The sequence below is a fragment of the Phaethon aethereus genome (assembly GCF_964289735.1).
Source record: "Phaethon aethereus genome assembly, chromosome: 23".
In the NCBI taxonomy this organism is placed as follows: domain Eukaryota; kingdom Metazoa; phylum Chordata; class Aves; order Phaethontiformes; family Phaethontidae; genus Phaethon; species Phaethon aethereus.
The window spans coordinates 2,326,452-2,345,264 of record NC_138599.1 but is presented as its reverse complement, the minus strand read 5'-3'; the positions used below and the strand labels follow the sequence as shown (position 1 = coordinate 2,345,264).

Here is an 18,813-nt window from a genome sequence, read left to right as displayed (position 1 = left end):
TTTGCAGACTGCAAAATACTGAACCATTTAGAGAGTGGGTAGAAGCATCCCCAGTCACATAGTATTTTCTTAATGCCTTGTTTTCCAAGCTCTCTCATATGCTATATTGTAGTGTGTCATCTCCCTGAAGACAGCTGTGTTTGACATCAAACTAATCTCCCCCCAGTTTCAGTCTTTCACCAATTTCTAGTACTCTAGTTGTATTGATTCCAATTTACTTAATCTTGGACATTTTTCAGATACCACTTGCTTCAGACATGCTGTTCCTAGTTGAAGTACCTATCCTGTCAATCTGCCTGGTTACAGAATTGCCTCCAGCCTTTCTGCAAAAATTTCCCTATACATTTGGGCTTAGGTCTTCTAGCTCCATGTTATACTTTCACAGAGTTTAAAATCAATTGGAAATTACCTACTTTGCATGACACATATTCTACCATTTACTGAGCTGCACATGAGCCCTTTCTTCATGCTATGGTACAGTCTGGGTAGACGAGAAAGTATACAGGACTCAAAACTATAAATCTTCTTTGATGGCAGACCTCCTCTCTTACCCTTATTTATTCAACTACATTTTAATTTGTGTCTCAGCAATGAAAGCTGCTAAAACTGTTTAGACAAGGTGCCAGCTATACACCAAGGGATTCTGTTTTTTGTCATTTCATACATGTCCGATAACAATAGGTGTTCTAAAACATTACTTATGTAAAACCACCCAGATGCTCTTCTGTAGTCTGCTCTATTCAGCAGCTCTCTACTGGGTGCGTTACACAGTTAAAACAGCTATACAATTTGGTGGTTTGATTCTATAAACACAGACTGAAAAGCTTTGCTGTTCACCACTCTTTGCCAGTTAACCAGCCTCCAGAGAGAGGGGCTGTCAAAGTCTCCTTGTCTTATCAGTGTATCATGATTTCCAATCATCTTGCTTTTGCAGTTTTGTAATACCTTTAGAATGCTACTGTAATTCCTCACTTTCCACACTTAGGAAGGTTTATTCAGCATGTCTTAAAAAAACCTATACAGGATCCTGTGTGAGGAAAAACTAAGTTGTATCATAACAGCAAAGTGATCATAATGATATTTATGAAGATCAGTGGCTGAGGACCTAGATCTATGAATACATAAAGAAGCTGCAGCAGTACAAAACCATGGTGTTACTGTATCAGTAGTATCTGTTTGTGCATCTCCCCATCCTAGTGTAACGTTAAGTAATTCAAAGTTGTGTATTCCTCTTTCCAGCAGGAGATAAGCAACTTTGCATTTACCAGGTGAAGGCTCAGATTCTGAGGCACAGGCACTGGCTAATCCTACAGAGAAAATGATGTAACTAAAGTCACACTCCAGCTCCCTTCCTCCTTCCAGAGGGTAGGTTCCCACCTTGTCCCTGCAATGCCTTTGGCTGACAAACTCTAGAAAAACTGCAAATCAAAGGTTCTAGCTATGGAGCTTATTCCCCAAGCTGCCTTCTGAAAGTTCTCACTTCCATAAAGTGACAGAAAAAGATGACAGTTTATGGCTGTGCAAGGTAAAAAAGCAAACACCATGCTATTACAAATCATTTACCACCTACAACTCACGCAAAAAAGACATAGCATTTGTTTTTACTAAGTTTATAAAAATGGAGGCTTGAGCTAAAACTGCTAATTTTATTTTACTAACATGGAAGTAATTGGCAAGAATTAAATTCTGAATTATTTCCTTGAAGGGTTAGTGTGCAATATTTGTGTGCCATCTTAGCAGGTAAAGTGGCATCTCACAGCAATGTATTAATGCCAGGTGACTTCCACAAAGTTAGCAATGCTAAAGGTGTTCAGGTACATGGTACAAGCTAGCACTGACTTGCTAGCACTCTTACAATTTGAAAAATCATGTCCTATTGGTGAAAGAGTTCCAAGTATGCTTGAAATGAATGTATACAATAGTTGGTAGACAGAAGGAAATTCATTTCAGGCATATACTCACCTACTGCTGCCCAGCACAGTGTGAGAATTTGTGTATGAGGAGGCAAGTGCACTAATGCACTTCTGACCCTCAAACAAGAAGCTAAGTGAACAAGTGGTTTAAACAAAGCAACAGTTAACACTGCAAGATGACAAAGGTACATTCCTGTGTCCAGTTGCTTATCACTTCTGCCTAACAGTCTTCTCCCTTAGCTGTTTCACAAAGTGCTTGCACCCAGCTGAGCACATAATTTCAGCGAGAGAAGAACTTCCGCAGGCTTAAGGATGGATAAACAAATGATTTTACGCACACATACATTCAGGGACTCCGTTTCCAAAAAAGTTTCTAATACCTGAAAATGTTCAATTCTTAAGATCAACATCATTTTTTTTACAAATATCCAGCTGTACTTTAGGTAAATAACAGGAAAAACACAGGAAGTGAACAAAGAGCAGCAAATTGCAGAATATTTTATGTTAGTAACCAGCTTTTACATTCAGCAACTAGTTACCAATCCTGTGCTAAAAGGACATTTTCTTTCAAGAGTGCACTCCTTTATTTTAACAAGCCAAGTTACACATTTGTAAATTAATACAGACCAAATAAATGTTTGCCATTATAACAAATGTTTTTATTGGTATATCAAAGTTTAGTCATTATGATTGTATTTTATTTTCAGTACCATCAGCAACTGTCCTCATCTCCATTGCCTCAACTAAACAGAAACAAGAGTTCTCCCAGAAAAAGGGTAATATTTTCAAAGAACACTTAAGTGACTTAGACCAGAGATTCCCAAACATTTCTGGCAACAGACCTCTAGTAATCTTCCATGTTTCTTAAAAATTATGATGGCCCTCTTGCAAACTTTAACTAAACACAGTAATGAAGGCAAATACAGTTACCAAAAGTTGCACCAGAGGTATGCAAACCACAGTTCGGGAACCACTGACTTAAGCACCTAAATTCCATTGACAGACGATGGAATTTAAACACATCATACAGGCACTTTCGAAAACGTTATTCAGGGACCACAGGCCACATCAGTTGGCTCTCCTTACTGTTAGCAACTGAGATGAAGGCAACACCTGTACCAGCTTCAAACGAAAATCTACAGCATGTTTTGGTTCAGCGGTTAGGTCCAGATCCAGAGCAACAGCTAGGTTTAGGTAGGATTTCACGTTCTGCGAGTGCTTTCACACATATATGCGAAGTATTCAGCTTATTATTGTTAGTGAATCAATGACATACGTAAAAAGTGAAAGCTTAGACAGCCAAGTATTTTTCCACTCTATATGGTAACCAAATACTTTACTCAGAAACATCTGCAGTTCCAGCGTGAAGGCATTACTCCTTCCACACACACAATGTTATTAACAGAGAACCATTTCTTTAACAAGCCAGAAACATCACCAGAACCTCCAATTACACTTGCCTGTAAAATTGCGCTACCTTGACACTGACAGGGCTTTAAAATGCAGCTCTCAAGCAACCGTTTTGGGGAAGAAAAACCAGGATGAAGCAAAACTGTTTCTTCAGTTGCCCAGTGCTCATTAATCAGCTGGCTCCCCAAGGCTGGGCCAGGCCCGCCGGCAGCTCTGCAAGCTGAACAAGCATGTTCCTTCGTCCTCCCTCCTCTGTGCCCCCTCCGCTGTGGTTACGCTACTTCCTTCCTGCTTCATGACTGTTTTTGCTCCACGCATCTTAGCGGAAGTCAAAAGGTCGAGCAGGCACTTCCATTTGCACCACAGTTCTCTGCTGCAGCCCCTCCACGGGCCGGGCCCCAGCTGGGTTTTCTGGTGCTGTTGCCTCCCCCAGACCTATAGCAGATTTTTCTTTTCCAGTTTCCTGTTTGCTGGACAAAAGTGTTTTTCTACCATATAGGCTCAGTCTTGAAAAAACATTAATAACAGGATGGTTTTAATCAGAGTGTTGCCTCTTTCAGCTACGTTGACATGATTACTTAAATTAATTCAAGTTACAAAGTCATACAGCACCTAATGCACTTCATAACTAAAATACCTTTCTTACCTCAAGGCAATGTTAATGTAATACTACCATTTCTGCCACTGCCAGCTAAAATGTTTTAATTTTCTTTCAATATTTCTCAACTACTTCCCAGCTAACCAACTGACACAGTATAATTTTGTTCCTCACACATAACAAGGAGACTGACCCACTGGATAATTTAGTCACAATATTGTGCTCACATGCCATAATTTGACATGCACATACTGTCACGTCTGTAAAGCTAGTTCTGTTGAAAGCATGCTACAAACACCGTTGCACAGAGGAATTAAGAGCTGTAACACAAGACAACCAACTACAAAATGCTTCACTTACGGGAAGTTAGGGTACATATTTCTTATACATGACTGAATTTTCAAAGGGATTTTTGTATTTGCACTCCCACTGACTTCAGTTACACTTGTAAACACTGGTTTTTAACAAATAATGTTCAGCCTCTCTAAGAATAGGCTGCATTTAACAAAGATTCTTCACAGGAAGCTAAGACAAACACAGCCACACCTCCACCTTAGCCCCAAAACAACATTGAGCTGAATATGACTCAACTGTATTCATTACAAGATGCTTTCAAGAAAATACTTTATTTCATAAAATTGGCACCAAACTGGCTAAAGTTACACATCAACAATGAAGATTCAATTTGAATTTAAGAGAATTCAAATCAGAGGACCTAAGTTACTCTAAAGCTGTCTTATTCAAAACTCAACAGACGCCCCTCTCTACATGTCAACTTGCCTGTTTAAAGGAGCATGACCCAAAAACGCAGCTCACAAGAAGAAATGGAATCTCAATACACTGGAGGAATGACCACAGAGCATTTTTTAAAAAGTATACCTATTTATTCTAATGGAAAATTAAGGGAAAGAGCATTGCAGAGGTTGTGGGAGTATCTGACACCTTAGCACTAAACCCATTGACTGAAAGTCAGAGGCTCCTAGGAACAGATACAGTTTCTAATTGCTTCTGTCCTCTCAGAATTGCAGAATTAACTTGTTCACCCAGGACAAGTCAGATGCACCACTTAATTTCTTCAGAAATTCTGCATCTATTTGGTGAGAGAATGACAAATTGGTGGTTTGGAAATAAGACAATTGCTCAGTTAAACTGAGGGGAAAAAACACACTCTAATCGCTGTATTGTTATTCACTGCTACTGCTGAAAACTTGTTTGGTTGTTGTGGTTTTTTTTGTTGTTTTTTTTTTTTTTTTTTTAAAGAATTCAGTCCAAAATGGCTTCTGTGGTATTGCAGTCTTATGTCTCCAGTGGCTCACCATGTAAGTTTATGACATGCAGAGCTGCAAGCACACTATAATTATTTCAGTAGTTGAGCAATTAATGCTTGCTTTTCTGTAAATCACACCTCAACCCTACTAATGGATAAGGCTTCCTTCAGGAATTCAACATTCTCCTGAATACGAAATCATATTACAATTTCTGAGGGAAAAAATATTAATTTTTTTACCTTGTTTTACAGGTGAGGCAGCTGAAGGACAGAAGGAGAAAGTGGTGGAAGCTAGAATTACAGGTAGGGAATTTCTAATTCCTTATTGTGTGCTCATTATTGCAGAATACTATCTACTTACTAAGTACTACTGCAAAAAATCATAACTAAGGAAATTCAAGTTTCCTGCCATCTCACTCTAGGATTACTTTGGAATTGCACACTTGCCACCAGATGATGTTTAGTTGACAGGGTTAGCATCCACTACAGGTAAATGCAAGCTCCAGTACTTAAGGGAAAAAAAACCCAAACAAAAAACCAAACCAAACTCAAAACCACAGGTCTCAGGTCCTGCAAACAGCCAAACTTTATTTTTTCCTGTAACTACTTTATGTTTTACAATTTGATATTTTGAAGATTTAAGAGAAAAAAACAAACAAAAAACCCCCCAGCTCTTTTAATGAGTCTGCCACAAGTCAAATGCACCTTTCAGAAACCACAAAGGTGTGAGGTTATCATACTACACATGCTTTTCAGATGTTACAAATTATGCACCAGACATGAGCAGTTAGACCCCATTTCAGCAGACAGGCAGCTGCACCTGGTTGCAGAAAGAACAACTGTATCTTACATCCTGCTACCACACCAGCAAGACATTTTCTGCATGCTCTTTGTATTAACATAAAACTCCAGCCTATGTATACAAGCAGTAAGTTGAAATGCTTGAGGTGATCCCAAGATGTCTTTTATAACTCTGAGACAGTTTCAGAGTCCTCTACATGCAGTAATGAGTTTTAAAAATAGAAACAGCGGAACTACTTTCAACAAAACTTGCAATACAGGAAGTGAATGAAATTCCATTTAACTATTACTGCCTCAACAGGAGTCACCTTACAAAGTTATGCTGGGCCACTGCTGTGAAACTTTTACAGTACGTACGTAGGACAACTAATATAGCACACTGACAGCAAACCAGACATTTTAGAGTCAGCAAATTAATTGCTTGTACTATAGAATTTTACAGCATCAGCTAATACTACATTGATTTTGTAGACTAGCTCACCCCAGCAACCTTTGAGAAAAAGGAAACAAACACATAACATGTTTATCACCTCTTGTTTACAGGATGTTCGGCTCACACTCTTCCATTTAAAGAGCTACACACTTCACTGTTTCACTATAAAACAGGCCGGTTAATTCTGCAGCTTCAAGACTTCACTTACCAAAACAGCAAAATGGGAATGGGAACACATAAACCACAGGACTAGGTCCATTCTAGGTCTAATCCCACTTCCATTACATACTCTCAACAGCAGTCTTAAATAACCCGAATGCAGGGTGGCACTATCGCCTCCTCTGTGGAGCAGCTGGTCTGCACTGGGGGATGCCGCACACACCAGCGTGCCAGCTCCTGCACAGAACACACATCTAACTGCATCTGGAAGCTAAACTGCCATGTTTATAAGACATTGCATCTGAGCTGGCCCCCACAAAGCCAAATCAGAAATCACTGCAACCACTGCATTAGGTGATTATCCTGTTCAATAACTGCAACAAATCTATGTAGAACAATTGTGACTGCTGTGAAGCTTCCCTTTACTCCCTCCCTCCCCCTTTTTTACCAATTATGTCTACAGCCAAAAATGCAACAGTTAACTAGCAAAAAGCATTCTCTGCATGCAGTACTTCTTTCCCTTATAAATTTTTTAAATGGTACCAGTTGTAGCTTTAAAGAAGCAAGAAATTCTACAAGCTAATTCCTTTATCAGTGCTTCAGATATCATAGGACAGAAATATTACACAAAACATACATGTTTCCTTAGAGTCTTCTGAATCCCAGCACTTTTTGACTAACTTTATATATATACTTAAATACCTTGAGTTCTGTGAATAGAGCATGCCAATCAAAGTGTCATGCAAAACATATTGCAGGCCACAAATGACCAGAAAACTTTGGCATACTCCTATCATTATGCAAATGGATGTGACCAATCTGAAACAGAAAAGGACACCACAGTCCAGCATACTGACCAGAAGTACCAGCCTACTGACCTTTAAAGGATCTGGGCTTATTATTCTAGGCACAAATGCTAATGTTATATTTTTAACAAGCTAGATTTCCTTCAATGCAAGAGGCTAAAAATCCACTTATTTTTCTGGATTTAAACATTATAGAAAGCACTTTAAAGAGAATAATTCATTTGATATGATTAATTGTCTTCAAAAAGCTCACCATATATTCGGAGGACTGACAAGATAAAGGATAACCTCTCATCTAGGTAACAGACTAATTCTTTTACCACATTCAAGGGACTAGTCAGCCAAACTTACTGCTCAGAAGAACACTGCTCATTATACTTATATTTGGGCTCTCTGAACTGGAGTGAAAATTTATATTTCAGGGGCTACTTGCTACAGATAAGGGGAAAAACAAAGTACAAAAGCCCTCCTTCCAAGTCAAGGAAGACTCCATATTTCACCCTTGATCTTCAGCCACCTCAAAACTGACTTGGGTATCACAACACCACTGGGGGATTCCTTAACAGAAGGATCTGTAAGCACTATCATTTAATTCCCAGCTCCCATCCTTTCAAAATACTAAACCCAAGATATTTTACAACATACACACTCCAGTACAACATAAAGCTCCAGCATATGTTTGTTTTTCAAGCTTCAGACTCCAGGATTGCAACTAATGGTAGTACTTGCCGAGCCTGCAGCTGACCGGCTGAGGAGTTTGGCTACAGATCTCCATTTTTCCCCCCCTCACACCATACTCACTTACCATGACCAACTCATCCTCTACAGTAATTTTATAGTCCTTTCTACAGGTGGGTAGCAGACAGCAAGTCACATTAACTGAGCCAGCTGTGGGTGGCACGTAACTCGAAGCCAGCTGCTCCACCTTCCGGAGATGGAAACCAGGCAAAGCCAGCAAGTTCAGACACTAACACCACAGAAGGTGTTGCTTCAAAGTGTTGTGAAGCAGCTGGCCTAATTTTATTCAGTACCTTCTAACAAGAAGGGTCTTTTTTCAACACTATCTTATAGTTCAGAAAAGCTTTCACACACCAAAACACAATCTGTTTTCTGTCTGAAAGGGCCATGACTGCAGACTTCTTCAAATCAACAGAAATCCAAAACATGGCATCTTGGCCCTTAATACACAAGCCAAGCACCCAAGAAACGATACATTGGTGCCAAGTAGCAGTAACACATTTTTGCCAGCATCGAGAAATATATCCACATTTCAAATGATAATTACTGCCAACTAAATAACACACTTGCACTTCCATCCACAATGTCAAGTCTGCAGAGTTAGCCTTCCATAAAACCCTACAATTGTATAGGCTGAGAGCAAAGAATAATAAAAATCTTACTTCCTCATTATCCAATAATCTGAAATCCTACATTTATCCATAATTTGATTTTCAAGACAGTGGTCCAATTTTTGACGGAAAGAACACTAAAATACATGCAAGCTTACGCCAGTTATGCTAAGTGTTACTTAAGTTCCACAACTATCACCTAAGCTAGCAATTTAAAGCCAAACTAAAAAGAAATAATTCACATTCCTCTCCAAAAACATTTAAATGATAATTAATTTCTTCTTGGGTAATAAGCAGTTAGTGTTCATATGCTGGAGACTGGCAAGGAACCCTTTCTTGTGGGCAGCTTTGGAGCCTGTTCTTTTCTTTAAGATGTTCTAATTTAAATGCAGATGTAGACTTCACACTAGTTGGTTTTGTTAAAAAAAGAAAAAAGTCTTAGCTGTATTAGAAGGAAGTGACAGAAAGAGGACTCACACACACCATGCACCATTTGAGTCCTGCATTTTATACTATTTCTTTTTCAGTGGACAGGAGTGTGTGCAAGCACTCTAAAATATGAGATTAGAGCACTAACCACCCCCTCCCTCCAGAAGGCTTTTCTGGTTCATGGCTTAGGACAAGTTTTTTTCCAACATTTTCCTCTTTAAAATCCAACCGCCCCCCCCCCCCGCCCCAGTTCTTCTTCATGCATTTCCTTCCCCGTTAGAGATATGCATGGTCATTTCCAGTAGACATTAAATATTGGTAGCTTTTTCCTGTGTAAATTAATAAGTCTTCACTTTGGAGCTAGAGAAGAATGTGAAATCCTGCTGAGCCAGCATCCCATAAGGCTACTGTCAGAAAGATGACAGTTAAGCACGGACTAGCTTCCCAAACCTTTTTTGCAACTCCGTGTTATATGAAGAGGGTTTACAATATTCCCTGTCTAAGTCCATTTTTTCCTCTACAGACATGTTATTTTTGTAAAAAGTTTGCTTTCCCGAGCATGCAAGCTGAACTAGTAAAATAACTTGTGCTACTTCTTAAACATCCAGTCCACATCCTGAGTGATTACTTCTCCTCAGCCTTTCACCTAACCCCCCACCCTCCAGCTTACATAACTGGATTCTAATGTGGAAACATTTGCAGTGGTCTGATTTTATTTAGAAAAGAAATTTCCTGAATTCTCCCTCATAATAGACTGTTTTAACATAATCAGTAAATTCAATTCCTTGGTGAAAAACAGACTCTTCATCCTAATTCATTCTTTCCCAAGTAACAGACAATTCCTCTCCCTGTCTACTGATCAGCAAGCTATTTTTCTGCCCTGCCATGTGAAGTATAATCTATTTACACAACTGCAAAAAAGCTGCTGCAATAAGTAATTTATGTGGTGGGGAAAGCTGACAAATGACAGCTCCTCTATGCAAGTAAGAGGTCTGGAGAAATAAAACCTTTCTGCAATAAAAACAAAGAAAACATTCCAACATAACCACTGAGCTTCTAAATGAAACTGTAATCAAGAGCTTAGGCAAGTCCATCATGTTCAGAGCAGTTGTGGCATTAGCATTAATGGCACTATGAATCAATGGAATCATCACATTGCAGGAAAAAATATGTATGTTTAACCATTTTTTTGTTATCACTAGTTAAAAAATAAACTCAAGAAATTTACAATATTTACAGGGTCAGAGAAGTCACCTGTTTACCACTGTAGGCAGCATAGCAATCTACTCAGTGCTGAACAGGTAAACCGTTCTCCTTTGTATATAGGCCTGCTAAGTACACTCTACAGAATTTCTTTTATTGCATTGTTTCAGCTATATAGGCTACAAACTTCACCTTTGAGTATGTTTTTGTTTTGTTTTTTAAGCTTCAAGTGACAAGTCTTAAAATGCCTTTTGCATTAGAAAGCACTGTGGATCTATAAGAACAGGAACCAAACAGCTTTGGAAATGTGTATAGCCTCAAGAATACCTGTTAATTACTACAGCACAACCAACCAATTATTGAATGACTTACCTTTAGCTTACTGCAAGCATATGACAAAACATCCAGAATGATTAACTCTTGAAATACTATCCAATATCAAAGCCTGCAGATGTTACAATTTTATTTTACCAGAACCCCAAATATATAATTTCTTTTTAGAGACCAACGTACCTATTAGCAAGGACAATCCAAATAAGCTCTTAAACTGTCAAAACTCAGAGGAGCAACATAGTATCTCCACTAAAAAACCCACACCTTCTCAGAAGTCACCAAGCTGAATCCAGCTTACTTTCTAAAACTCAGTCTTTACAGAGTAACTAGAAGTTACTGCATATACTTACTAGGCAGGAAGTGTATACTAGCTTTAAAAGCACTCTCAACAGCATTAATTTTTAAACAGATATGGAAGTGAGCTAAAGCAGAGTTTAAATAGCATCTTTAAAGCTCTCCTAATAAAATAAGCGCGTTGTCTTCACGAAAATCACAGTATCCGTTTATGCAAGAGAGTAACAATTTCATCTGAACGACTATACATCAAAATCACAGTGTTGAGACAAAATAGCTATTACAGTCCTAAGAAAAGAAAGGAAGCCATTGAGTTTTCATAGCATTGGATGAAAACAGTAACTGTGGTGTTCGCCACAACAGGAGGATGCTTTCAGCATGCTGATGGTTAAGGTATGACGCAGGAGAGCTGCATTCACTTTTAAGAACTCTATGACTGCAACTAGTTTAAAACTGAAGGAACAAACACTCACCCACATCCGTAAGCACAGCAAGGGTTCACACAAGCCTTTCCTAACCCTGTTTGAAGCACTTCTGCTCCTCTACTGTAGTTTGAAAGTCAGAGAATACATCAAGGTGTGTGTTCTCTTCACAAAAACACCTTTAAGCGTTCAATACGCAACTGCAATCTTATTTTGTACTAGTGGACTTCAAACTGCCTACCTTACAGCAAACACCAACTAGCATCCATATTATACTCCCACACAGTCTACTCTAAACACATACACAACACTGTACCAAACCCGTCAATGCTAGATGACACACATCTTGCAGCTATTACAAACTCTCAAAGCAGCACAAGCAGCTACCAGACATGGTGCTCTCCACAGCGGTGCTCCAATTCTGCCTTAGTCCAACTTGGATGAACGCACTGGAGAATCTCTAAAAGTTTGAGAGGAAATACACAAAGTGCAATTTAGAAATAACAAAAATAGAAGGTTGATGCTTAAGTGATCAAGACAATTCTGATCCTACAATCTAAGGGAGACTTCAGTCATTTCTAACTACTGGTCTGTTTGCTAGTAGCAAACACCTGCACAGCTTTCACACGAGTTATGCAAATACCAAAATAATGCATTTGCTCTACATCAAAAGACATTTGGGGGAGGAAAGTTAGAGCATACAAAACAGGAAACAAAACGAATGCTAAATCTGGAAGACAGGAAGAAAGAAGCTTCAAGGACAACAAGAAGAAAAAAAGTCAGAAAAAGTCAAGACAAAATGATGATTCAGTACACTGGATTAGATTTTTAAAGCCATGTTTTCAAAACACTGCAGACTAACATTAGCCACAAACCTGCATGAGATCAAGAGCAAAACAGATTTTTTAATATATACATACACACACACTGCCATGAGTACATTTCCAGCGAATACCAGATTTGGGTTATATTTGTTTGCTTTATAGGCTGCTGACAATCTTCCAGAAAGCTTCTCCCACACTTTGAATATTTGAATTCATTAATTTTTATAAAAGAAAAAATTAGTATTTTTCTTCAACTCCTCATAAGGTGAGAAAATGTCTTAAGTTTATTCACCTGAAATAATTACATACATTTTAAATGTAAAGGTGCATTTATAGCAAAAATTCATTTAACTAAATTTCAGATGAAACAAATAGCACTTAAAGTGAGCAGGTTCCAAAAGCTCACACAGCCATGAAGCCTGACGCTGGAAGTGCGGCATTTAGCAGAATCCCTAGCCGAACCAAAAGTGCCATTCTTTGTGCAGATATCTCTTGAACTGGTATATGAACCATAAGCACTGATTACTCTAACCTTTTTCTTTTCTGTGATAGATTAGAGAATTGAGAACGTTAACATGCTCATTACCAGCACCAGGAAAAGGGTGCCTGATACTTCCCCTTTATGACAAAACAGTAACTGCTGCTTTCTGGGCTAAGTGAAAAGCAAAGGAAGATGTAATGAGGCTAGCCAGGATGTGATTCTGTTTTTATATTTATGTTTACAAGTGTCACCACAGCTGCTTCCCTGGTAAGCTGTTTATTCATAAATGGTACAATTAGCAATTCCCCATCACTGCTGTGAAAAAGCAAACCTCTACTGGAAACTCTTTCTGAAGTTGACATCTATCGATTTGGATTTCCCTCACCCACTTTTGTCAATTAGTTTGACTACAAACTAACTAGGATGATTAACTCTCCGGAATTATTTCTTTTTGCTTCTCTCTGAAAAAACAAGGGACTGGAGGTGAGATGTTGGACTTACGATTGACATAGCTATCATTTACTCATCAGATGTTCCATAGTTACAATGGACAGATCACAAAATACCACAGATAAATTCTAAAGGGTTTCATATAGCATTTTAGCCTACTTCTGGAGGCAACAGTAAGAGTTATTTTGTCTTATTATATCTTATTTTATAAGATATTATTTTCTAGAGCACTATTACATGGGAGCAAGACACAAAACCATTTTCAAGATAAAAGTTACTTAAAATATTTTAAGAGTGACTCGCTGCACTGTAAAAATCAGTCTTGAATGATAATCTCTGTTGTTAATATCTCAAAGGATGATACAAGAAAATGACCAGTTCTAGAAGACCCAGAGATTAATTTTAATCAGTTTAATCAAGTTATTCTGAGGGCTCTAAGCAATCTGATCTTGTTGAAGATGTTCCTGCTTATTGCAAGGGGGTTGGACTAGATGACCTTTAAAAGGTCCCTTCCAACTCAAACTATTCTATGATTTGCAGTAAAAAGTGCTTTATGTACTGTGGCTCATTTTTCCATTAAGTATCACCTCATCTGCAAAACATACCAGGTGAATGAATTCTTTTGTCCCCACACTTGTTACATCCTTTATCTTCTATTACACTTTCTGAAAATTCCAGCTAGCAGCACCTCCCAAAACCCACTTCTCACCTGCAACAAGCCAATTGTGACTATAGTAACCACATTCTCCCAAGGCCATTGGGGTGGATATATCATCACATCTATCTTTTGAGTTTACACATTACATTGAATTGAATCCTTGAAGGCCTTATACAGATAACTAAATTTTTAAAAGAAGCAAATGTACCACTTGAAGATGCCATATCTACACCCCCCAAACCCTGTGTCAAACAAACTCTAACAGTAAGTCTTATCATCTCACAAAGAAATGATGCTAAACAACAATCCCAAAAGAAATTTCCATTTCTTAATTCATTCTTCAACACTGTCAATGAAAAATAAAACAGCATTAACAATGCCTTCTGGAGCCACTATCATAATCTCTTGCTGGAGTTCAATATTACAGAATATGCTACACACCGTTTAATATCATACCAGAAACACGTGCCAGCACTTCTCTACCTCCCCCCAGTAATTCAAGCAAGTAGTTGCCAGGGTGTTAACCACATATTCTCCCCAGAGCAACTATGTTCAGCCACTGGGTGGTTTTCACTTTTTTCCACAGTTTGTTCTTTTTTTAATCAGCATCTACTCCAAAGTCCTGAAACGAGTTTAAAGTTACAAATGTATATTTTGTATATCTCTGTCCATTAGATCTGCTGCCAACAGTTAGACAAATATGTAAGATTAACCTTTTCCATAGCTTTATTCTACTCATATCACCCTGGCTCTCCTTTCCTTAAAGCTAGATGAAGGAAAGAAGCACCTTTTCAGGTACAGTACAGTGCTTATCAAAGTCATGCTATTTTGCTCGAGAGCCTTATATTCAGATACAGCTGCAGTTTCTACCCCCACCTACCCTTTTTAGTAAGTGCTGTTTACCTTGAAGATGTCCCTTGATCTCAGCTATGCCTTCTGAACAAAATGAAAGAGTTCACAAGCGTGGCACCCTGATCTACGTTAAATATGAAGTTTCCAATGTATGAAAGTTACAGGGTTTTAGTAAGATGTTTTATTCCCACAAAACAAGGTTACTCCCCACACCCCAGAAATACTGTACAATTTCTGTTTCCAGAAAAACTAAAAGTGCTGTAAAGCCTGAAGACCAATTACAAGTTTCAGTGTGGATGACTGTTTTGCTACATACATAAAACATTCTACTGTTTCCTAAAACTGCCAGAAACGTCATTCTGAACCTTATCATCCTCTCTCACAAGGCATTCTCTATGTCAATGCAAAGGATTGCAAAACATTTTCACACCAGCCTTTATTGTTTTTATTAACCTAGCATACCTGAAGTACACAACAACTAAGGTTATACAGGTTCTAAACACTTACTCTGCTCTAAGATTTCAATAGACCCAAGTATAGTTTACTTAAAACTCTATGCTTAGACTCAAATCTCATCAAAGTCTGTTTTCATGTAAAGACAACATATCAACCAGCAGACATTTGTTGAAGCTCTTGTTCACTAAAGCAAATTTGTATCATAAATACTTGAAAACATTTCTTCCCATTACCTAGGCTGAGAGTTCTCCTCATACATCCGCTCCTTCCCTTCCTTGAAAAGGCTGATGGTCTGCTTGGTTTTCTTCATCAAGTTCTCCATGAAAACACGGAAATACTCGTTTTCTCCTAGGGTTTCCATCTTCCCCTCATAGCGTGATAGGATGGTTCGTAGATGCTGGTAGGTATCAGGCAGCAGATCTAGGATATAGGGTGGGCTGTTCTTCAATGCCAGTTTTGGGTTCTGACACAAACGCACCACCTATGGTTAATGAAGAAAATACCATTTTGAAAATGTAAAAATAGCAAGTAGCAATCAGTTACATAAACACAATTCAGTGTTACTTACAGACACAATACACCGAAACGTTCACTCTCAAACCTCATTTGTTGCTCAAGTGCAGATAGGGAGCCCAGTCACCCTAAAAGAATCAAGTCTAATGGACTGAAGTGCACGTGGACTGACGAAACTCCCAACATACATACGATTATATTTCATGAGGCTGCATTTCACTGCAAGTGCATTTTCAAATATGAAATTCAAGGAAATTCAATATGGAGTTTGTAAATGGTAAGGACATAACTTACCACAGATGTGTCTAGTAGTTCCTGAGAAATTTCAGGCTCTAAATATGCCCATAGGCAGAACTTTACCTGTCTAGCTGCCCTGATTTTGGCTGCAAAAGTGGCTTTTCACACCAACCCATATATTCGGGACAAATATGCCCACACAGGAAGTTCCACTGCTACAGGTATCACTGATGCCAGGAATTCTTTCCAGGCTGAAAGTCTTTTGAAGACAACAGTACTAGAAGAATCTCATCTTCTTCCTCCTTCAATACATACAAGGACTAAGAGGAACAACAGCTTTCATGGAAGATGACCGTCAACAAAGAATGAATGCAAAGGAATTTTTCTGTGCAAGAATGAGAAATAAGTTGTAGCATAATATCTGGTAAGAAAAGTCAGGGGAAAAGTTTAGCTTGCAGGAACTTGTGTCCCCAGTTATGCATGAACCTTGCTTCTAACTTCCGTTAGATGAATCTCATAGCAAACTAGATTCTTCACAATAATTTGTGTGTTTGTTGCTTGTTTTTTTATTAAAAAACCACAAAACAAAACAACACATCCATGGTGATACTAGTAATTAGATTAAAGGATTATCAGATGACCTCAACCTGTCTTCCACTTGGCATACAACTAAACATCTCATTTTATTCCTTCCAAGCCACATGTTCTCAATTTACTTTTTTAGCAGCGAGATCACATATTCCCAAAGTTAAGAACTTGAATCTATCAACCCAATTTTTTCCATCTACAGTGAATTTATTGGATCATCAATAAAATAATGCAAAAGTGCCTAAAAATGCAGTAGAAGTAACAAGTAGAATATTCCTGTTCAGAACTCAAAAGCAATGCAACGGTTACACCTGCACACAAACAAATCAGGATGCAAGCTGAACTTAATATAGGTCTTTAACATAGAGCAGAGCTTACATGCCAAAAGCTTATGATAATAAGTTTATGTGATAGGCGAGGATAAAGGAAGCCACTTCATCATCCATCATAGCCAAAATTTTCCATTATCTAGCCTGAGAGGATGATAGGCAAAGCAGCAGTTTGAAAAAGTAGTGATGCATTTTCAGTCATAAAAAGTGCTGAAACTCTTAGAGTTGCAAGGCCAGTATCAGATGAAGTTTACAAGCTAAGAACCAGCAGCTGGTATAGTCTTACTGCCGTCTTCATGGATAACAGCTTCTAGCTTCTGCGACTTGCATCAAACATGACAGAAAGGCCGGTACAAAATGTAGATACTTTAGTTTCCTGAAGTTCTTCACTACAATGAATGTTATCTGACTGCTTTATACCAAGTGCATAAATGAGGTCCAAACTAATGACACTGCCAGGTACAAGAGTATTACAGGTATCAAACAATGTAGTGCTGCAGAATGCAAAGCTTAAGTGAAGTGGATAGGAAAAGATAAAAGAACAATCTAACGTTCTTTTGCAGTACATCATTTCCACAAAACCTTGTGAAACCTTCAAGAGGAATTGACTAGTTCCCTACAACGCACCTACTTCCCTTAAACACTTAAATGCTGATGGTAAACAAAGTAATCTATTCTGAAACAGTGCTTTAGCATTTAACTTTGCCAAGCAAAGCAACCTCGTAGAGTTAAGTGACATCCCAAACTATACCTGACTTACAGTAGTGTCTCTAATAAGAACTGACTGAGAAAGACTCAATTTCAGTGAAGAGAAAGGCACCCAGTGTATCAAAACTGAAACAGAAAAATCTGACTGCCATTAAAAGAATTACATGCGTAAAAAAGCCTGTCCAAGAACACATGGGAAAAAAACCTACCAAATTTTTCCCTCCATTTTGAAGAGTTTGCCACGGATTAGGAGGTCTAAATAAGGAGATGGATGGTCAGACAACTGACTTATCCAACTGATTCTGATGCCTCAACTGCTGCTTCCTTGGAGCCCTTGAATATTGCACAATGAACCATATCAATGAATTGAGTCAACACATTTGTCCTCTGAATAAAAATAGTTTCACTGTGCAACATGAATAGGTTCTAAATATGTTCCTCAGACACAGCTGAATTATGCTATGGATAGCAAAATCCTTTCTTCAACAGAAATTGTTTATTACATGGTGGGTTTAAAACCTTAATAAAAACACAGTCAGCTCTTATGAGGAACCCACATTAAGCAAGCATACAAGTCAGAGTATGCACTTCTCTCAGTCATCTGTAATGGAAAACAATTTGGCTGTTACCCCTTGAAAATATCCAGATATAGAAGACGATGACCCACTGTGTGTCAGTAATGTAACAAACTTCAATAGCAATCAGAAAAATTTCCTCACAGCAGAAGCAAGTTCTGCAAACCACTCATTCTCATAGCCTCTGTAAAACGTTTTTCAAGAACTGACTTACAAAGATACCTCAAATAGTTAACAGAAAGGCCAAAACTGCTGTGATTTTATTATCAAATGAACTTCTTTATTTACCAAGTTGACCAAAATTAGCTAAGATAAGCATTTAAACAAAGCTACATTAACTATGAACTGCTGCTTCTTGATTAAACTTGGTCATTTTATAGAAGCACTCATGAAAAATTAGATACCTAAGCAAATGCACGCATTTAACAACATACAGTACTTGTTAAGAAGGGCAGAGAGTGCTGCTCAACAGAGGACACAAGCCTGTACAACTTGTAGCCCCTCAAGGTGGACTCACCACCTGCCCCACTAGCAGGCTGTTTCTTCCAACATACCCTGAATGCCCCCCTCTCAGCTTCCCATCTACCTGTCCCATCCTCTTGGTTCATTACTTTCCCTATTTTGCTCATTCCCAGCCCTATCCACGAAAAAGCTAGCGCCAGCCTTTTTGCTGCAGCCATTGATACAGCAGCCCATTTCTTGTTCTGGCAGAAAGTCCCCGGCAC

General features: G+C 38.4%; 1 protein-coding gene across 1 annotated transcript in view; it reads right to left on the bottom strand.

The window, feature by feature from the left end:
* Positions 1–18,813, bottom strand: part of CBL (Cbl proto-oncogene) — a gene marked incomplete at both ends in the record, with an annotated part of 39,976 nt that overhangs the window by 17,258 nt on the left and 3,905 nt on the right. The window contains one exon of the mRNA XM_082009965.1: positions 15,372–15,619. Coding sequence (XP_081866091.1) covers positions 15,372–15,619 — 248 coding nt within the window. The remainder of the gene's footprint in view (positions 1–15,371; positions 15,620–18,813) is intronic.